This window comes from Salarias fasciatus, chromosome 8, assembly GCF_902148845.1.
Source record: "Salarias fasciatus chromosome 8, fSalaFa1.1, whole genome shotgun sequence".
Classification (NCBI taxonomy): Eukaryota; Metazoa; Chordata; class Actinopteri; order Blenniiformes; family Blenniidae; genus Salarias; species Salarias fasciatus.
The window spans coordinates 16,949,951-16,971,568 of NC_043752.1; the positions used below are offsets into that span (position 1 = coordinate 16,949,951).

General features: G+C 49.2%; 2 protein-coding genes across 2 annotated transcripts in view; both read left to right on the forward strand.

Annotated features, from left to right (window-relative positions):
• Nucleotides 1-2,226: 2,226 nt before the first annotated feature.
• LOC115393807 (protein DBF4 homolog B-like) lies at nt 2,227-4,657 on the forward strand. The gene is made up of 8 exons (XM_030098916.1): nt 2,227-2,259; nt 2,525-2,594; nt 2,844-2,915; nt 3,009-3,054; nt 3,967-4,101; nt 4,211-4,337; nt 4,422-4,553; nt 4,634-4,657. Exons 1-8 carry the CDS (start codon nt 2,227-2,229, stop codon nt 4,655-4,657), a joined length of 639 nt encoding a protein of 212 aa, XP_029954776.1.
• A 375-nt stretch (nt 4,658-5,032) lies between these two features.
• The window catches only part of LOC115393808 (disintegrin and metalloproteinase domain-containing protein 11-like), a 28,041-nt gene continuing 11,455 nt past the window's right edge, over nt 5,033-21,618 (forward strand). Inside the window, exons 1-11 of the mRNA XM_030098918.1 lie at nt 5,033-5,571; nt 7,416-7,427; nt 7,538-7,700; nt 9,265-9,341; nt 9,551-9,614; nt 11,304-11,306; nt 11,850-11,932; nt 12,119-12,176; nt 20,497-20,560; nt 20,979-21,094; nt 21,509-21,583. Of these exons, the coding sequence (XP_029954778.1) occupies nt 5,033-5,571; nt 7,416-7,427; nt 7,538-7,700; nt 9,265-9,341; nt 9,551-9,614; nt 11,304-11,306; nt 11,850-11,932; nt 12,119-12,176; nt 20,497-20,560; nt 20,979-21,094; nt 21,509-21,583 (1,254 nt within the window). The remainder of the gene's footprint in view (nt 5,572-7,415; nt 7,428-7,537; nt 7,701-9,264; nt 9,342-9,550; nt 9,615-11,303; nt 11,307-11,849; nt 11,933-12,118; nt 12,177-20,496; nt 20,561-20,978; nt 21,095-21,508; nt 21,584-21,618) is intronic.

Below are 21,618 nucleotides of genomic sequence, written 5' to 3' on the forward strand. Positions count from 1 at the left end.
ACAGTGACAAAATGTAATTTAAAACTGAGAAAAAAAAGCACTATAAAAGGAAGAAAAGCCTACGATACAAAATAACAATAAATAAGTGAAAAAAATTGGAAATGTGAAAACTAATAACTTTTTCAGAGACCTTGATTTATGAGTGTTATGTTTGAGGACAGTCAGAAATTGTAGTGTTTACTTAAAAAATCGTTAAAAAAGCGTACGATAGTCGACTTCTAAGGATATCACATAATAACGCTCGGCAGTAACATTTTAATGAAGATGTTTATTTTGTGTCAGCTTCAAAGTGATATTATGGAATTGTTTTTCTGAATAACTCAAACAACGTCAGAGAACGTTGGCTGACCAGAAAAGAACTGGGAAAAACGACCACGTAACATGTCACCTGAAGGCATCATTACGTCGGAAATGACGTTTGCTCCTCCGCCTGTGTTTTCGAAAGAGCGGCGGCTTCAATTCTTCCACATTTCAATGAGCTTACTGCATGAAAGTCCTCGTCGCAGCTCCCCAGCACAGGTACGCAGCGTTTGTGCTCAGTTGTTTAAACCGTCTGGCCCCAACAACGTCGGGAAATAGTTTACAATTCAAACAAACTTTTTCGGAGTTCTTTGAATCTCCGGTATTGTTGTTTGGGGAGCAGCTAATAGCTAAAGCTAACCAGCAGGGGTTAATGGATTAGTGTTAATGTACCGGGACAGTTCTGTTTGAGAGTGACACTATCCGTTGGGCTCTCGTCAGTATTAATCATTCAAGCATTGTTGCAGTGTCTTTTTCCTGCTGGGAAGTATTTGGAAAGTCAGTGTTTATTTATTTATTTGACGTTAATCCGAAACGCCTGCCCCAGTGGTCTGACACACAATGCCATTTAACTGTGAGCACTGGACTGAGAAGCAAAGTGATATTAGTGATTAATAGTAACAACGTGAGCACATAAGCAACAAATAATTTAATCAACGAGTTGTGGAAACACCGCAATGCATTTTGGGATGATATATAGTAAAGATCACGAGCTGAAGTTAGAAAAAAAAAAATTGTAAGATGGGAAAAAATGTCTCAATACTGCTGTGCAGCCAAGTGACACTCTGTGAATGCACAGCTTATTTTACCTTGAAGCAGATGCATTACAGCAGTCAAGCATACAAATTTCATCTCATACTCCCTGAAGAACAATAATCTGAGTCTACAATTTACACAAACTCACAGAACCCTGGGTAATATGGTTGTTAAAACACTGTCTTCAGATGATTCTTGATTTCTGCTGCATATTCCAATGTTAAGCTCAGAATTTTGGTATGGACAACAGAAGTACATATGTCAGAAGTAAATATGTCCAGCACCTTAATGCCAAGTGAAATCAAAATTGTTGTGGGTCTAGTTACTTTGAGCAAAATTTATAAGTGGATAACTTGCCAAAGCCCTGATGGATTTCCTTTTTTTTTGATTTGTTTTTAATCTATTGTCCAGTCATTAGCAGGTCTGTTTAATCAGTGTTTCTTTTTTCCCCGATGGAGGATCCCCTCGTTTCGCTGAAGAGTTTGAAGCTCGTTCGCCCCACCAGCACCATGCAGCCGCAGCAGAGCTCAAAAGAGCGACGGCCTCTCTGCAAACGGCCTCTGAAGAAGAAGCTGGAGGGGAAGACCTTCTATCTGGACAATGTGAAGAAACAACAGATGATTCTGCTTGGCGAGACCATACAAGCTTTAGGAGGGGTAAGAATGTGTTTCGGTTCCCCACGTCCTCTTTCTGGAAAGTGAAAGGTTATAAGCGTGTACTGTTTTTTGTTGGTTGTTTCACATATGAAGAGGGTGGAAAGTTTCCTCCACAAGGACGTGGATTACGTTGTGACTGGAAGCAAAGAGGACTTGAAGCAAGGAACCCCGCAGCGACCAAGGGAGCAGCAAAGGACAAGGGTGAAGGAGATAAACGTCCAGCTGAGCAGCAGGAGCGAGGCCTCGCTGCAGTGAAACGACCAGGAACTCCTCGACCAGCGGTACTGAGCGTCACATACACGGTTTAAAATCTGTTCAGGTGGAAAGAAGTGCGCATTATATTGTTTTGTTCATACTGTAAACTTTAAAATATTGATACTTTCATATTCAAGGCCCTGTTTAGATGATCCAAGTGAAAACTCAACATTTTTTCAGTTTTGTTTCCAAAGTGTTTTCAGAAAGTGTTTTTTTTTTTTTTTTTTTCATCATTGTCGTGTAAACTGGCCTCAGGGCCATGACTCAAGTGAACAACTTTCAACCAACGAAAGTACGTTTTGTTATCTTAATGTTAGTGAGCTGTGATATAAACAGGAGTGAATTTCACTGCATACCTTTGCTGCCTTGTTCTCATCAGGTGTGTGGCAGCCGGGAAAAGCTCTGCTGGAGAAGGCCATTCGCAACAACGTAAGTCAGAATACTTGTTTCACAGAGATGTGGGTTCTGGGATTTTGTGAGAAATGTAGTGCACTTTGCTTTGTAATGCACTTTGCTTGAAATCTCAGGTCCTGGATTCTGATTGATCTGTCTTATAGGAGCGACTGCAGGCGAGCAGCGTTCTCTCCAGCGCTCGATCGTGGGGCGTCAAGATCTTGTCTGTAGACCGTATCCTTTGAATGGAAGAGAAAATGTAGTGAGCTCTTCCTGACAGTAGATGGCTCCGTCTTCCTGAGTAAAGACTCATCAGTGCCTGCATGAGAAACAGCACTGAGAGTCCTGTTGAAAAGAGCTTTTTGAAACATTCTCCTCTGATATTTAAAATAGAGAAATCTAATTGAGCTACAGAGATTGTTTTCAGCTTAGTGCCTTGAGAAGAAAAACGTTATCGTGACTTGTTCCTTAGCGTTTTACCAGACGCTCTGTTATATTTGAGGAAGCTGACCAAAGAAAGGAGCATCGCTAAACAGTGCCCTCCTGTCGTGAAAGGTCAGTTCATGCCATTGAGCGTTGTGCATTTCTCCCCATGAATCATTGAAAGTCAGGATATGACTCACTTTAATCTGTGTCTCCTGTCCGCAGCTACAACTCTGAATACTCCCCATCTGAAAATCGAAGACGTCAGCAGGTGAGTTTCATGAATTCTGCTCTGTTGGCTCGTTTCTTTTCCCTGACTGAACATAGCACCGTTTGAACGAAGTACACTGGAGGAGGAAGTGTTCAGGAGCAAGATGTCCCATCAAGCATTGCACTTTGTCACTTTGAGTTTGAGCTAATTGAGGAAGATGAGACGGACTCCTGAGAGCCAGAGAGGATGTTTCCCAGCCGACACACACACACACTCGTGTAACGGCAGCTCGGTATCGGATTGGATGCCGTTTTGGGATTATCAAACATAATGACGGTGAAGCTGCTGTCAGATGCAGCGGCCTGTGCCGCTGTTTCCATTCTGGCCCCGCTGCCCCACCGGGTGCCTGTTTGGAAGGTGTGCATTTCAGTCCAGGAGGGTTTCTTAATTGAACTTGTTAAGAAGTCCCTTCATGTAATGTGACATGAAGCTGCGCCCCGGGAGCCCGAGCGGATACAGTTTCTGCTTGATGAGGCTCTGCGAGCTCCGGTGCCTGTTCCTGCAGGGGGCCTCCACGCGCTGAGAGGTCTTTTCATTTGCCTTCTCATTTCAGCTAATTGGAGTGCTCTGACTAATGTGGAGGGGAGAGACACTGGAGCCGAGACACCTGGAGCACAGACTGAGGAGGGCCTTAAATAATACTATAATATGTCTCTCTCATTTCATGATTCTTGTGATGTCTGAAGTCCTCCAGCCCCACAGCATGATGCTTCCTCCGCCATGCTGGATGCTGCTTGGTGGGGTTTTTTTTTTCCTTGTAGGCCTCATTGGACACTCTGCTGGAAAAATCCAAGTAAAATGATCCCTGAAAGGCTCCCAAGATGCATTTGGACCAAGTGTTCAGTATTTTCATCTTTGGAGGTTTGATGTTAAACACAGTTTTTTTTTTTCCTGTTTTTGTGATTGAACCAGGAAATACAAGCCTTTGTTTACGCTGTACGCCACTTTCCCCGCTGTGTGCCGCCTGAGCAGAAGTGCTCCCCTCCAGTCCCTCCCTCCTCCTCCCTGGTTCGAACAGTGGGCAGAGCAGCAAGAGAACCAAACCAGGTTGGTTCCAGCGATACGCGCTGTCATATTGTTTATGTTCACACTTTTCTTTTCATCATGATGAGAAAAACGAACCTGTAAGCATTATCATTGTTTCCTCTCGTCTCAGCCAAAAGAAAGCGGAAAGCTCCCCTCAGGACAAGTTCCAAACATCTTATAACCTACCTTGGCTTATCGGGAGGAGGAAATCTTCTTACTGCGAATGCTGCCGACAAGTCTTCACCAGTCTGAAAGAGGTGGGAAGCTTCTTCTTTTTCTAAGCCATGTGGTTTTTTTTCTTTCGGTTGTGCTGATGTTAACTCTACTTGACCGTTCTGTAGCACTTAGAGTCCGAACAGCACCACAGATTTGCGATGGATCAGTCAAACTACAGCACGGTGGATCAGGTAGTGGCTGGAATGCCTCCTGCGTTCGATTCCACTGTGTCTCACCTCTCAGAAGAAGCTCTCAAGGTCAGATTTATTCTCGTGTAACGTTGTAATGTCACCACAGTGTTTCACTGGTCTAAACTGGTGTCTGTGTCTTCGTGTAGACCGCCGACCCCTCTGCCTGTTGAGGACTTTTGCGGCATGGAGCTTGATATCGAGGATTCGAAGCAGGCCGAAGAGGATTTCTTTTTGAACACTGGAAGTCCTCCGTCCTGTCGCCCCCCTAGTGCGTCACCTGGACTCCATGCTGAGCCAAAGCAGGAAGACGTTGCCGCTGAAATGAACTCTCTCGCTCCACACACGCCCTCCCCGTGTAGCGTTAACCCACCTCCCGCCTTAAGCCCAGCCGCTCCCGAGCCAAACGTCCAGCGACTCGACCCGTCCGCCCCCCCCCAGCCCGAGGCGCTCCACCTCCCACAGGTCCGGCTGAGCCGCTCTCCCCTCATGCTGCCTCCTCCCTGCCTCCATTCCTCAGCCCAGAAATCCCATATCCCTGCTACGCCATGGACCCCCACAGCTCGTACTCGGACCCCCCCGTCCTCAGTCCTCAGCACTGCGCTGAGGAAAGATCAGATGACCTGAACCTCATGGACTCCGTTCCTCAGCTGTCAGCGACGACGCGAACCCCCAGGAAGCGCCGTCGCTCCGCCAGCGGCGAGCAGAACTCCAGGAAAAGAAGGAGAAGGAGCCCTGAGACCGGGACGGGTCCGGCTGCAGACGATTCTCCGACTCGCAGCTCTCGTACGTCACACACCCTCGGTTCACCGCAGACTCCAACCACTCATCCTTCTGCGCTCGATGCTCCGCCTGACTCCCACGTCGAAGACTCCCGGCTCTCGCAGCCCCACGCCACCCCCGTCTGCATCGAGCGGTCGCTCATCCCCGACCCGGCCGCGCTCACGTCGCCGTCGTCGGACTCGGAGTGGGACTGCGGGCTGCTGTCCCGGCTCGGCCCCCCCCGCCGCCGCGTGCCCGACGCCCGCCGGGCCGAGCTGCGAGCTGGACACGGAGCTGCTGCACAGGCCGCGGCCCTGGACGTACGGCAGCGGCTACGAGTCTCACCTGCACACCATCCTCCAGCAGTCGGCGCCGTGCGCCGACGAGACAGACATTTCACCGTTTTCCAGGAGTGTGGCGCAGATCGCAGAGGTTCAGTGATGATGGGTTCCTTTCTGCTCAGGAATTTAAAATGGGGAAAGTTTTGTGAAACACCTGGAATCATCCGTTTTCAGACTGCGGATCCCCAATGTGTTACTTCATCAAACTGAGTCATGCGTTAATGCTTTGGCTTATTCCTGACTGAAATGTGAAAATTCATAATTTATAAAATAAGCTAAGAAACCCTCTCGTATCTGCTCTCCCCTGGTGGGAGGGCTCCGCTGTGTGTGCTGCTGACTGTAGGCGTTTAGCAGCCATGTCCGGGAACACACGGCGCTGCTGAGAATTTAATGAGGCTTTCTGAAAGGGGGCATTACTCAATTACTGTAAGTGCTACGCCTGGATCGGATCCCACTTCCACGTGAACGGTCAAACCAGCGAGGTGTCGACGCTGAAGGTGGGACTAAGGACAGGCGTTCGCTGCGTCGTGTCAGGAATCCATGAATTCCGACACAACAACAAAAGGAAACTCCGCATATTTAAAATATGTGAACGACTCCCTCCAGAAAAAAAGTTCACTTTTTTGTTCTGTAGTTGTACTCATGTTTTTCTCCTGCTGAATAAAACTTTTCCCGTTGACTTCCTGAGTGCTGACTGATTGGTGAAGACGGAAGGGCGGCAGGAGGTCGCAGTGTCCCGTCGAACCCGTCACACCAGCTTCTTGCTGACAGACAATATTTGATATGTTGTATGTAACCCATCGCTCCCTGTGCGGCTGGCTCTCATGAAACCTTCAGACAGATCATTATTTCCATAATGCTACGAAACACTCTGCAAACCTCATAAGTAGCCTGCACAAAAATGAACACCTCATATGGTTTAATTTTAAAATTGGGCACGTGATTAACCCAAATATCCACAGTCTCTTAGTCTTCACAACACAAATTGCAGTCTACGATCAAGCAGAACCCTCAGTCTGGTCAAACCTTTGGCTGGTGGGACTCTGGATCTCAGGTTGATGCTTTATTTAGCAATCGTCACAGGTAATGGTTCAGTGCTGACGAGAAAAATAAAAATGAATCAATTTTCAATTTCAATATTGTTTATTGAGTTTAAACATATAAAGTACACTTCTATAAGAAAATGAAATGGTGCTCAATCGGCGCAAAAGACACCACAACATTAGTCAGACATGACATTTTTTAAGCAGTATAGTATTTGTGTTGAAATTGTGTTTTTATTTTCTTTTTTAAAACTTCTAGACCCAATCGACATGTTCTTTGAATTTTTATACAGTTCAAAAGGCCATATCGGAGCGTCTTCCGGGCCAATTTTGGTCCACGAGCCTTACGTTGGGCACCTGATGTGGAGGGTTGAACAGTTGATGCCTGCAGCCAGATGTTGCCTCTCGCGACATGAGATTCGGACCGAACGGGGCGCGTCAAGGCGCGTGGGAGGTTCCAGTCTGACCCCACGTGCTCCTGCTCTCTCTCTCTCTCTCTCTCCTCTCTCTCTCTCTCTCTCCTCTCTCTCTCTCTCTCTCTCTCTCTCGCTCTCTCTCTCTCTCTCTCTCTCTCTCTCTGTGTGTGAGCGCGCTCTGTGAGACATGCGCTCGGAGGAGAACCAGCTGTTGTGTTCACCGTCAGCATCCGCGCGACCCCGCTGCTCTTCTCCTCCTCCTCCTCCTCCTCCTCCTCCTCCTCCCGCCACTCCGTCTGAGGGAACCGGGGCTCCACCGGGACTATGTGAGCACCATGCTGGCTGTGAGATGCCTGCTGTTCGCTGCAGTGTGTGGGACAGGTGAGAGACCTCTGGAGCGGGTGACCCCCGCTGATGCTGCACGCGCACCAGCTGTTGAGTGCATGTTTGTTTGTTTTGTTTTTTTCCCCCACGCGCATTCCTCCCTCCAGTGTCCGCTGTCGGTCCGGGCGATGGTGGAGCCGGGACGGGAAGCTGTCCCTCGCGGAGGAGGTCGTTCAGCCCCGGCGGCTCGTGCAGCAGATCCACACCGACGAGGAGCTTCTGCACGGCCGCCTGGACACCCGGGTCAGCGGCCGCCCGGCCGCCGCGCAGGTGGGACCGACACTCCGTCCTTTTCTCTGCATGCTTTTTAAAAAGGCTGGTTTCCATCTGAAAAGAGATTCAGTGAGATTAAAATCCTCCAGGTTTGATGAAACAAGCCGCATTCTGTGACATTCAGTTTTATTTATGAAACGCCAAATTCAAACTGTTATTTCAAGACACTTTTATGGAGGAAAACCAAGCAATTCTTCAGAACTCGCTCTGAACGGGAAGAGCCAGACTCAGAGGAGACTTCCTGCTGTTCCAGCTGGGGTTTGGGGATAGAGGACAGAAAAGCATCAAGACAGGATGTTCATGTGACAGAAATTTAGATATTTCTTATCACCATCTAGCAATTCATTAAAATTCTTAACAGTCTTTTGAATATTATGATTTCTCCAATTGCTGTGCAGATTCACAACACAAGAGAAAGTGGAGTTTAAAGTGGAGAGAAACGAATCTTGGAATCTAAACTTTAAATTCAAATTAGGAAGCACAGGAACAAACGAGCAGCTCTCTCTCAAACTAACTCCTCCTGGACGGAGCGTGCACGTGGAGGCGTCCGCCGCTCCAACCTTCCGCCCCACACGTGATGCTCATGGTGACCCGGCCCCCCCCCCCCACCCCCCGCCTCACCTGCTGGGTTTGTTTCACACCTCCACCTGGCCTCTCCTGTTTCCCTCACGGTGAACGCCGTCAGTCAGCCGATCTGACACAGCTTGACCTTGTGCCGCCCTCTGTGGCCTTTGGTCTGTTTGCTGGATTTAAAAGAAAGCAAAATGAGGCAGGGATGCAAAGTTCAAGAAGTATTTTAATGAAAAATTAAAGTCTTTGAACAGAGGATAATATAAGAGGGGAAATCCAACGACATGAATAACAGCTGGAACATCTGGATCTCATTGTTAAATACGGAGCACGCCCCTTAAGCTCTTAGTGGAGCTTCCTCGTCGCTGCTCACAAACAACACTGTGGTGTTTTTTTATTGCGTGGCGAGGTTCAGATTGATACTAAGTGGTTTGCAGAGAGTGCAGGGTAATACCAATGAGACCGGGCCGGTAAGTACTGACGGGAGTCACCACAGCGCTCCGGCTCCTGATGAGCGCCGGCTCACCTTGGAGCAAGGTTAGGAGAAGGCGGCGAGGCGTTGAGTTTTATCTGGGAGGAGGAGGAGGAGGAGGAGGGGGAGGAGGAGGAGGAGGAGGCATCCATCAGGGTTCCATGTGGTTCAGTCACTGTTCAATCCAAAGCAGGGTGATGACCTGCATGGTTCAGTCATCTGAAAGTGAGATTCTGAATGTCTGTGATTTATACACGTCTCCTTCACAGACGCTGAAACAGGTGCGTGACCTTGGCTTTAAAGATTTACGGCTCGTCTTGCTGTAATTAAAGCGCTCCTGATGCTATCTGCTCTCTGGACACACATTCACTGCACAAATGTCCCGTTTGGACGAAGCTCCTCATTACACCCTGATAAAGAAGACCGGGCCTGTTTTCTCTCAGAAGTTGATGTGTGTTTTCTCTTTTTCTTTAAGCCCTGTTTTCCTCTCCTCCGTCTCTGTCCTGCTCTTCTCTCCAGCCCGTCCATCTGGCTCAGAGCAGCTTCTTGGTCCAGGCTTTTGGCGGATCCTTCATCCTTGACCTGGAGCTCAACCAGTAAGCCGACACACACTTCTATAGCATGCACCAATCTCACTTCATATATCTGTCCAGTTTGTTGCGATCCTCCAGGAGAGGCAAATCTCTAAACCCCCCCCACCCGTTCCTCTTGTAGCACCTATTTTCATCTAAGGTCCTGCATTCATGAAGCTTTCATCAGCGCTAAAACCACTCAGAATGAATGAATCCTTTTTGTTTTTTTGCAGCAACCTGCTGTCTACAGACTATGTGGAGCGCCACTTCCTGGAGGACGGACGGCTGTCTCAGAATGTGGGTAGGTTTATTCCCCTTTGAGCAACAGGCTGAAGAGGAAGCTTCAGAAGTTGTTTTAATCTGTGTGAATGTTCGACCCTTCTGACCGCGTCCAGAACACCTGGAAACGTGTCCAAACGCCGGTGCTTGCAGTGTCCTCTCCGTCATGAATTATAAATTGAGCGAAATGCCCTTAATAACGACGGCGTGGGACGGCACCTGAGAGACGCTCTCCGTCTGCGTCTCTCTGCTCTTTCAGTCCCTGTCCCCCCTCTTCTTCCTCTTTCTCTGCCCGTGAACCACCTGACCAATCGGTAGACGGTTGCCGCGGCAACCGGCAGTCAGCAGCAGCAGCCCAGCGTGGGTCCACTTTGTTGTGTCGTGATGGGAATTCATATCATTTCCGTTCTCCAGAAAATGCTGAGCCCAGTCTGACAGCCTTCAGTTCCCCCAGACCTGTGGAAGCTGATGTGCAGCGTGTCGGTTCAATTCTGCCTCCATGACGCAAAAAATCATTCACCGTCCCTTCTCTTTCATGAGATATGATACATGCTGTGTATGTCAGAATTGAGACCCCGCTCCGTCCGTATTGATTTATTCAGTTTTATCATCGTGCCGATAAATTCCCCCTGCCTTTGTGTGTCACGTTTTAATGGGTCCCCGTAGGTAGAGCTTTTCCGCTGAGCTGGTGGCTGTCTCATTGGAACTGAATCTCATTGACATACAGATGGCTGAAATAGTGATTGGATTAGGGGCAGGGATGGCCCGGACCTGACAGGAGATGCTTCGTAGACTGTCAGTGCTCGGATGATGCCTGCTTTTCTAATTCTGCTCCAGGATTTAATCTTATTGTGTGTGTTATTCTCCCTCCTTCACTTCATTCCTGCTCTTTCCTGATGCGGTGTCCCCTCCTCACGGGGCTTCACCTTTAACGTTGTGTTTGCAGGAGTGAGCGGCCCTACGTCTCCAGAAAGCACACACTCATGTCTGCTGTGTCAGGCAATTTGATTCCTCCATTTAGCCCTGTAATCCTACCGTTTATTTATTTAATATGCGCTAAGTGCTGCGGGCCGACTCGCTGAAACAACGTGGAGGACGGTCCGTCGTTCTCACTGCTCAGCTTCACCAGAGCGACGCCGCTTTCCTGAACCAAGCATCATTATAGGAACGATGCTTTCATACACTCTCACCGCAGCTGACAGCCGCCGTGAGTTAATGTTAAGCTCTGAGTCGGAGCTCGGAGTAAAGGTTGACCAAGCGTGAAGGACGGCGGCTCCGAGTCGCCTCCCGTCTTCCGCGGTCTGTCGGCCATGCCGGACGGCGGCGGGCTCGGGTGGCAGACATGACTTATTGTTGGGGTTCGTTACAAACACAACTCCACATCTGAGACGGGCGGGTTTTGTTTGACTGACAGCAACAAGTCGGGGTGTCATCTGATCGCTTCTGCACTCCGAGAGGCGGCGTAGAAACACGAGATTCAAACATCCACCTGGAGCCTTTTAGCAGATTATGAATAATTAGGTGAAGGTATCTGGGAGCCAACAGTACAGCGAACACCTCTCAGCAGGGGGGCCGGAGTGAAACCATCAACTGACACTGTGGCACAAACACTGTCAGCTTAAGTTTGGAGTTCCGGCTCCATGTGAGCGAACATATATTCCCTCTGAAGATCTGAACAGTGTCATTAAAATCTGAGTTGTAAACCAGATGGTAAACTGAGATGTTATTTTCAAATTGCAGCTCTTTTATTCAAATTGAGGAAACTGCTAAAATCAGGCAGAAAAACAGCTGAAAGTGTGAGAAAATATTACCATCGTGAACTGAAATTGAAACTTCACATCAGTTTACCTGAAGCTTCTGCCTGTTTCAAAGGTTAACATTTGACTGTTCCTGATGTAACATTAGCAGCAGTTGCTTTTATAAGAATGAATTATAATGAAGGGAACGTTGTTGCTCTTGATGTGAAAGCTTTCTAGAGTCGAGCAGGGAGAAATTTTTTACATTTGAATCCTTGATTCACTTCGGTTTGATGTAATTCTGACCAGAACAGTCCATCTTCTTCAAACGGGTGTAGGTTTCCCCCCAGACGCTCAGCTGACTGTAAACCTCGGCCAGGTGGAAAACGCCTGACCTCCGCCCGCCTCGGGGTCAGGAGATCAGGACGCCGGGAGACGGCATCGGTTTCATTTTCTGAAATTTGACGTGAAGGTGTCACCGGATGATGGACGGATCGGTGTCTCTCTGCGTCCTCAGGGAGGGGAGCACTGCTACTACCACGGCCGGCTGAGGGGGCTGCTGGGCTCCTGGGCGGCTCTGTCCACCTGCCGTGGCCTGCAGTGAGTCCAAACGCTAACACCCAGAAACACTCCGTATGTAGAAATCAAAGAAGGATGGACCGTCCAGTGTGTATCAGTCACTCAAACTAGAATGAATCAACTCTATCGTCTCACAGCTATAATATCTAATAAGTTAAGCTCCTTCATGTGTAAAAACGTCCAGTTGTTGTTGTTGTTTTTTTCCAGTGGGATGTTTTCTGATGGGAACTTCTCGTACGGGATTGAGCCCGTCGGCAGTGGAGAGGTGAGTCTGCCGCTGAGGCGTGTTTACGAGTTGTTTTGGCCGTGTCTGTTTCCCTGGCATAAAACCAAACGATAGTGAGCAGCCGTCTCTTTAAAGGCAGGTTAAATTCTTCACGAAGCGCCGCCTCACTTTCCCTTTCTCTCCTTCTGTCTGCCTCCGCTCTGGACGGCTTACCGTCAGGCCGGACAGCGTCCCTCTATCCCCGCCTTTCTCTGTTGATACTGAGAAACACCTCCAGAGGGGAGGAAAAAATACAATATGTAACAAAAGTAGAAGTTTAAGAACGTTTTCAGAGCTTTTGAATATTCATAAACATGTATAGTATTGAATGAAGGCAGAAGGAAGAAAGGGTTTTTTTTTTGTCCATTAAAGCCCACAGTAATCGAAGTACAGCTCAATTACATAGACTGGAGAGATGGATCAATATCCTCTCAGCTCATCTTCAGACTCTCTCTCCCTCTCTCTTTCCCTCTCTTCCCCTCCTCGCCTCTTTATCTCAGATGGGTCATTTTCATAAAGTATTTATTCCCAGCTCAAGTGTAGCAGCGTGTCCAGCGTTGTTGCTGCTGTTATGACGCCCCGCCGCCCATTCATTATGCATCGCAGCACTTTCCTCCCGCTGGTCTGTCCCTGGCGAGGAGGACGACGCTTCCTCCCACGGACCGCCTCCTGAGTGCAGGACGAGGAGAAGCTCCGTCAAGATCTGGCTCATGTCTTGTTTTTGTTTTACCTTTTCAAACGGTGCACAGTTCTTTATGACAGCATTCCATTAGTAACGTAATTGTACGGTTTTATCACTTTAACTCGCCTAGATTGATAACTCCCACCGTAAAGGGTGTGCTGACCTAATGACACAGTGTCTACTCACGCCTCAGACACTCCAGAACTGTTCTTTCATCGTATTTATTGAAGAAAAACACAGTTTATCCAGCCAGTGTGGTAGAAATCAACTCAGCGTCACCGGTCAACATCGCCATCTGAATGAAAGTAGATCCGGCACGTAATATAAGCGCGGATGCATCACAGCGTGCTCTATTTTTTTCAGTATAATTATGCAGAAACATAGGAACATAACAAAATTTCTACATAAACACAGGGAGGAAACACCAGCAAAGATGAATATGAATTAAACAATGACAATAATATAAGAAATTCCACACACCTCCCACTTGGGCTACGTGTCATTGACTAAGTAGGCCACAACAACAATAGGATCACGGAATTAAGCGCAGAACATATTAAACCTTTAAGTATTGAAATAAACAACAGCATACACTCTGAAATATTCTGGTTCATGATGTTTACAGAATTCACAGTCTTAAGCTCTGTCCAGGTACTTAGGGTGGAGTATGAAGTCCCTCTTGTTCCTCTACTGGCAGCAATACCACCAGCCTTCTTACATCCCTGTGAAGGATGGTGGAAGGACAAGGCTCCAAGTCTTTTGTTGCCTTGGATGGGCTAATGGGGTGGCTACAATAAGTCTTCACCTTGACATCTCGGACAACACCCTTATCTTCAGGGTGCGCCTCCACAGCACGACCCAGCCTGAATCGTCCCCGGAGGGCATTTTGTTCCGCCACCCAGACCAGGTAACCAACAGACACATTCCTGGCTGGGGCATGCCACTTCTGTCGCACAAACAGGTGAGGTCCCGCCAGCTGGCTCCAATGTCTCCAGAATTTGTTCACTTCCACCTGGACTGTGCGCAGACGACTGAAAGGGTAGGCAGGGAATTCAAAATCCTGGTTGTCACCTCTGGGCCCTGCACGCCCCAACAGTAAGGAGTTTGGCATTACAACATCCACAGTCTCCTCTTGAACCTGAATTCTGGCACTGATCGGCCTCTCATTGGAAAGGTTGGCGGCCAAGTAGAGGATGGTTTGGAACTCCAAAGTGGTCAGGTTACCATCCACACCAACGCCGTCCAAGGATCTCTTCAACAAAAGAACAGCTGCTTCCGCTGCCCCATTTCGATGTGGCGAGTCAGCTGGACTAAACTCCCACACCCAGTCGGTTCCAGCCACGGCCGATCTCCTTTGGACCCCTTCTTTGTCAATTTCTGCCAGGAAGCCATAGAGGTCCTCCAGTGCTTGTTTGGCTCCCACGAAATTGGTCCCCTGATCAGACCAAAGCTTCTTTGGGTGTCCCCTCAAGGCAGTGAAACGTTGGTACGTCTTGAGAAAACCTTCTGTCGACAAGTCTTCAACCACGTCAGCATGGACTGCTCTTGAGGCCATACAACTGTAGACCACGCCCCAGGCCTTTCTCCTTGTTCGGCGCTTCACCGCATCCCTAACGGTGTATGGGCCAAACAGATCCAGTGTCGTGTACTCAAAGGGGGCTGTTGGTCTCATGCGTACAAGGGGGAGATCACCCATCACTTGAGTGCATAGCTTGGCTCTGCATTTTCTGCAATATATGCATGAGTCTATTACTTTGCGGGCGACTCTACTACCTTGCACTACCCAGGCCCTTTTTCTCATCCGAAGGAGGGTGCCAGCAAGACCTTCATGGTTAGCGTGGCGACCTTCAATGGCAAGAAGGGTGCTGAGCCACTCACTGTAGGGGATTAGTGGGACCCCAGGGTTTTCCTCATCCAAGGACTGGACTCGACCATAGCACAATAGGAGCCCTGTTACATTGTCTTTGTTCACGACCAGACGGTTGAGCGTCATCGAGGGGAAGGTTACACCAGTCTGAGCAGCGAGGCACAAGTCCTGAAATGCTTCATTGCACTCCTGGACCGTGAGCACCGCCTCCCACTGTTCTTGCTTGCCAGCTTGACTCCTGCCACTTAACCAGAAGTGTACAGCTCTGCGGACGTAGCCCACAACCCCACAAAGCCTGGCTAGGGAACTGAACCGTGAGAGGTCAACTTGATTTATGAGGGCCAAACCCCAAAAACTTCTCCCATTGTAGGTGTTCAATGCGGTCGGAGGGGACCCTGTGAAGTCATCTGGCAGAGAGCCCTTAGCAGGAGAGAGTCCTGTGTTTGCACCATCTTCAACCGTGGCAACAACACTACCAGCACTGCCAGGACACGTTCCCTTCTTCGCCTGGGCCCTTGTCGTAATGGCAGTGAAAGCCTTCCTCTGGAGTCGACTCACAACTTCTCTGGTCCCAGACGCCACCTCCTCAGCAGACTTCATGAGCCACTCCTCCACCGGCTTGGTCAGAAACTCGGGGCCTCTCTGCCACAGGGAGTCACTGTTGAGCTGTTCAGGGGAACAGCCTCTTGTGACCAGATCAGCCACATTGCACTGGCCAGGGATCCACCACCAGTCAGTCACAGGCCCGGCCTTCTGTATCTCTCCCACACGGTTGGCGAAGAAGGTTTGGAACCCATAACTCTCACGCTGGATGGCACCTAACACAGTCTGGCTGTCGACAAAATGGTACCACCTGTCCACTTTCAACCGCCCATGTTTCAGAATGTACCCCTTCAAGCGGGCAGCAAAAACAGCTCCACAGATCTTTGCTTTCACTGCATCACCCTTCTGATCAAGTGGAGTCAATTTGGCCTTTGACTCCACGAGCCAGGTAACAACACCTCCTGATGTTGCCCAACGCAGGTACAAAACTGCTCCATAAGAGTCACAGCTCCCATCTCAGAAGGTTATTCCCCAGGGTTTGCCTACCCAACCGGAGGGAGTGATGCTCCTGTGAAAAGTGATGGTGCTCAGCCGAGCATACTCTTTGAAGAGCTCAATCGCTTTCCCATGAAGCTCACGAGACAATGGCCTGTCCCACGTGTCTTTGGTCAATGGCCCGGCCTCCTGAAAGGCCCTTCTGACCAGGATGACACCCTTCTGCTTCAGAGGTGTCGCTAGACCAAGAGGGTCGTACAGCCCAGCTACCTGGCTCAAAAGCATACGGCGGGTAAGGGGACCTGGCGTGTTTCTCTCTACTTCCTCCATGGAGAGGTCAAGTCCCATGCGCATCTTTTTCTTTCTTGTGGAGAAATTAACAGCCACCATGAGAAAGAGCTTGTCTTCCCCCACATGGAAACCAATTTCAAGCGCCTTGTTGTCCTCATCTCGTAACTGGTTGGGCAGCACGATAGTGTCTGGTTTGGTTGGATCAACGCCTTGCCTCCCACTTTGACCAGATCGCACCCAAGGCTTGAGGTAAAACCCACCAGTTGCGAGAATGGTCTCAACCCCTTCAAGAATTTCAGTCAGTCTTTGGGGGTCATTGTGGGATACCAGGATGTCGTCGACATAAGCGTTGTCTACGATGACATGTCTCTCATCCACTTTGTCTGCAAATTGTGGCAGGTGCGCAGTTTCCCTCATAGCTACCTGAGCGATACAGCCGGCCGGTTTATCACCCATGTTCACCCGCACCACGGAATAGTCCTTGATGTCATCTGCTGGAGAGTCTCTCCACAAGAAGCGGTGGACATGGACCTCCTGATATTCCAACCAGACCGAGTTGTACATTTTGGTCACATCACCAATTGCTGCATGCTCCCCCTCCCGGAAACGCAGCAACACTGCCCGTATGGGGTTCAAGACATCTGGACCCTTCAGCAGAATGCTATTCAGACTGACACCTCTGAATTCTTGGCTACTGTCCCAGACAAGCCACACAGGCATGGAGACTGAGTGCGGATTGGGAGCCATCAGGTGATTCACCCACCACACAGCCCCGTTCCATTTATCCATCACTGCCTCAGAAAGTCTCACTGCAGCCCCTCTGGCGACCATATCACGTACCTGCCTGGCATAGGCCTCCTTCCACGCTGGATCCCTCTCGAGGCACTTTTCAGACTTTAGGAACGTCGCTTCAACAGCTTTGCGATTGTTAGGCAGTGTAGCAGGATCCTCCTTCCAGGGATATTTTGCATCCCAGTGGGGTTTGTCACTGTGCTTGTCACTTTGCTTGAACGTCAATCCTCCCCTGATGATCTCTAGCTCCCTTTCATCGGCGATGGACATCTCTTTTCCTCCTGGGGCACATTTTCCACAACGGCACCCACCGCACACAGGGTCACACGCAGCGCCGATGCTGTACCACTGTAGCCATTTGACAATCTCAGCATTGCTTGCAGCTGTGGTTCTGACTTCCACTTTACTTTCCAGACCCTGACAGTGGTCGTGGAGGACCTTCACTCTCTTGGACTCCGCCCTCATGGAGCATGCAAAGTGGGTTGATGAGTGGCGTGCAGTTACCTCAACATCCTCAAACAGGTCCGGGTGCACACCACTGACAGTTTTACCCAGTGGACCATCCCACAACACCAGGTCACTGCATTTCATCATCCTTTGGGGGGCTAGACGGCCTTCGCCTTCGCCAGCACATGCTGTTGCAGATGCTTTATTTGTGCAGGCCTTACGAACAGCCTCCAGCTGTTCTGGGGTCAGACCTAGACTGGCGAACACGGCCTCTTGTTCTTCGGTCGGGCCACGGGGTTCTCTCCTCGTTTCCACTTTTGTCCCCCCTTTAGCAGTGTCCTTTTTGACTGGGGATTTAAGGCATAGGAAGAAATGATGGTCTGAAGATGCACCACCTTTCTTGCATTCATCAGCACGACACAAGAAGTTTGTATTACAAGGACCATCACTTCCATTTAGATCAAGGCATTTAGGGCAGGCCTTCATCCTTTTCACTTGAACCCTCCTCTCTGTTGGGGTGGATGTCTTGAATGTCTTACAGCTATACAAACGTCCTGTATGACCCTCTTCACCACACAAGGTGCAAGGATTTTGTTCTCCTTTAGATTCACTTGCTGTGGCCTTGGTGAAGGAACGTTTCTCTTGCTTTCGATCTCCCAGCCTCTCCCTCGGCTTGCCACGGGAGATCAGTTCACTTTCCCCGACGTAGCTTGGCTGTCGAGTTGATTGTAACTGCTCCAGTTGCACCAGAACTGTCTTCTGATCTTTCAGAAACTGCCACAGTTTGTCAAACCGGTTGCGTGGATTAACATTATTAGCTGCATCACATCGGTACAGAAGCCACCTCTCCTTCATGCTCTCTGGTAGCTTGCTCTCAAGTGACCGAATCACCAGCTGATTTTTTATGGCATCTTTACAACCTAAGTCAATGAGGTCCAACAGAGCTCTTTTCACAGCTTGGATCAATTGCAGAGCCTCCCTCGGTTGGTTGTTACACACGGTTGACAATCCCTGCAACTCCAATATGATGTCGTCTGCTATTTGTGACATGTCCCCATAACAATCCTCCAAAACCTGGAAGACTTCAATAGCAGTGCGGCAGTGAGACAACCTGAGCTCGCTTTTCACTGAGTCAGATATACTGTCCAGGAGATGAAAGAGCTTGCACTCGGGGGAGCCAGTGGGTTCTGCTAAGGCTTGCAGTGTCTCCCAATTACTCTTCCAGCGCCAATACCCCCTCCTGTCTCCAGAGAATTTTGGCAAACTCAGAGGTGCAAGAGCAATCCTTGGTCCCATTGATCCCTGAGAAGCGGCAGACCCACTCTGCCTGGCTCCAAAGCTGTCTGGTAGCATGGCGTGCGCTCCTCTCTGCTGCTGCTGCGGTGTGCTGGAGAAGTCAGGTACGAAAGCTGGACTCATGTGCCACTGGGATGGTCGCCCTTGTGGTGATGGTTGGGGGGCACGTGACGGAGCGCCTGAATCTTGTGCTTCACGAGGACAGTCCACATGACCACCCAGTGCACTGTCACTTGTAACAATGACTTAGTTAGTGGTGGAGCCAGCACCTGCACTTTGTGAACCGTCTGGAGCAGCGTCGCTGCCACCACCAACAGTAGGCGGATCAACTGGTGTATCAGTAGTAGTTGCTCCTTCTCCATCAGCACCACCCTCATCTTCTCCACCATTTTCTTCCTCCTCATTTTCACCGCAAGACATGTTACTTGGATTGCTGTGCGCATACCTTTTGCGCTCATGCCTGTAATTTTCCAGTGCAACAAGAGTGATCCTTTTCTTCTCCTTGAAGTCTTTGAGGCAGGTATGCATGACATTCACCTCCTTCTCCGGAACGTAGCAGTCCCAGCACCTTACAAAATCCTCCAATGCTTCAAGTCTGCTTTCCAGAGCAGTGTGCACTGAATCAAACTGCTCAGAGGTCATGTGACGCCCCTGGGATGTATCAGCCTGACCAATCACGTTCTCCAGATCTACTTTTAGACTGTCAAACTGTCCTGATACACAGCGGGTCCAAGCAGTCTCTTTTAATTTTTGGTCTGTCTCTTTGTACTTTGCACGGCACTCTTGCAGTTTTTTCTTCACATGAACTATATCAGCTGCAAATCCACTTTCATCTTCTTCTTCTTCCATAACAGCAATATAGTCAAAACTCTTGTTACAGACTTCTTGTCAGTCTTTCAGTGCCCTCATTTCAGACCTCAGGTCATGCTCATTAAAGAGATCCACATTAAACACAGCAGCATTTAATCTCCAATTGAAGATCCCCTGTGCAGAAGATCGCGCCTTCTTCAGCTCACCAATCCGCCATGGTTGTCTGAGGCGCCCTCTGCTGGCCGGATGTGTGGGGTGACGACTGCACTTCCGGTCCGTGCAGGCAAGATGGCGCCGACTTCCGGTAGCTTAGCTGCTAATGTAGCTGCTAACTTAGCAGCTAACAAACGTTTATTTGCAGCGATCGGCTTATCCTATGCCGCTGCGCTAAACAGTCCCTGTTAAAGTCACTCAAAGCACAGTAGTACACCAACCGATGTCTTGATGATGGCTTTAATTGAGCGCGAAGTGTCGTCGATCGGCCGGGAAGCTCCGCCGGGCTCCGTCTAAACGCTGGCACGTTGCTATCGACACTGTCCGACCTCCGCTTCTCCTTCACGGGGCAGGCTTAGTGATTTCTGCTGTACGGGTTTATCGCTCTAACTCGCCTAGATTGATAACTCCCACCGTAAAGGGTGTGCTGACCTAATGACACAGTGTCTACTCACGTCTCGGACACTCCAGAACTGTTCTTTCATCGTATTTATTGAAGAAAAACACAGTTTATCCAGCCAGTGTGGTGGAAATCAACTCATCGTCACCGGTCAACATCGCCGTCTGAATGAAAGTAGATCCGGCACGTAATATAAGCTCGGATGCATCACAGCGTGCCCTATTTTTTCAGTATAATTATGCAGAAACATAGGAACATAACAAAATTTCTACATAAACACAGGGAGGAAACACCAGCAAAGATGAATATGAATTAAACAATGATAATAATATAAGAAATTCCACACAGTAATGTTTCCCTTTGAAATGAGCAGCAGTGCAGCTGTGGACCAATAGAAAATGTAATAAATGCTGCATAAAGCTTCGTACTTTAGCAGCTCTCTCTCTCTCTCTCTCTGTCTTTTTTCATTTCTAATATCCTTCAGGTGCAGAATGACCACGTTGTGTATCGGATGTCCAACATTGATCTCCTTCCTCCTCCCTGTCCAGGTGAGGCGAAGAAACTCTGTCTGGTTTAATGCGATTAGCTTTATAATGAATAAACAAAATCCCCTCCATTTCACCTCATAAATTATGAGCAATATGCAAAAGTCAACAACGATCAGTCATCTTCGTCCTTGGCTGTAATCTGAAGTGATTTAAATGCTGAGATGGCGGCTGCGGGGACACTGTCCTCCTGCTGCTGTGTCCCCGTCCTCCTCGCCCTTGCTGAGCGTCTCCTCTCCCTCCTCCTGTTGCCTCTCTCCTCTCCTTCCTGTTACTCAGTTACTCTCTCGCCTGAACTCTCCCCTGTTCCTCCTCTCTCCTCCGCCGGCTGTGCGATATTGATCTCTCCTGCAGATCGGTGGACTAAAATACACAGCTGCATCCATTTCTGTGTGTGTGTGTGTGTGTGTGTGTGTTTCAGGATGCTCCACGAACACCTCGGTGCCCGAGGCGGAGACAGGCGGTCACGGCGACGGAGACGGCCGGTCTGAAGGAGGGTTGCGGGCTTTCAGAGGCCTGAGGCGCTCCAAAAGACAAGTCAGTTTGACGCCGATACGTATCGGATAAAGTCAGAGTTTAAATTCATTGAGAAGCTTAAATCCTTTCGTAACGACTGTTGTGATCCAAGTTGTGTTGCTCTTTCAAGGACGAAGGACGAAGACTACAATTTCACCCGCATCAGCAAATGTGTGTGTGTGTGTGTGTGTGTCTGTGTGTGTGCGTGTGTGTGTGTTTGTGTGTGTGTGTGAGTAATAGTTTCTCCAGCTGGGTCTGCTTCGTTTGTGTGCATCATGTGTACAAGTGTGTGTTTGTCCTGTTTGAAGGTTAACGTGACAGCGCTCTGTGTGTGTGTGTGTGTGTGTGTGTGTGTGTGTGTGTGTGTGTGTGTGTGTGTGTGTGTGTGTGTGTGTGTGTGTGTGTGTGTGTGTGTGTGTGTGTGTGTTCCTCCAGGTGCGGCGAGGCCAGCGCACCGTCCAGACCGAGACCAAGTACATCGAGCTGATGGTTGTCAACGACTACGAGCTGGTGTGTGTGAAGCAGACGCCTAAAAGCCGTTTTCC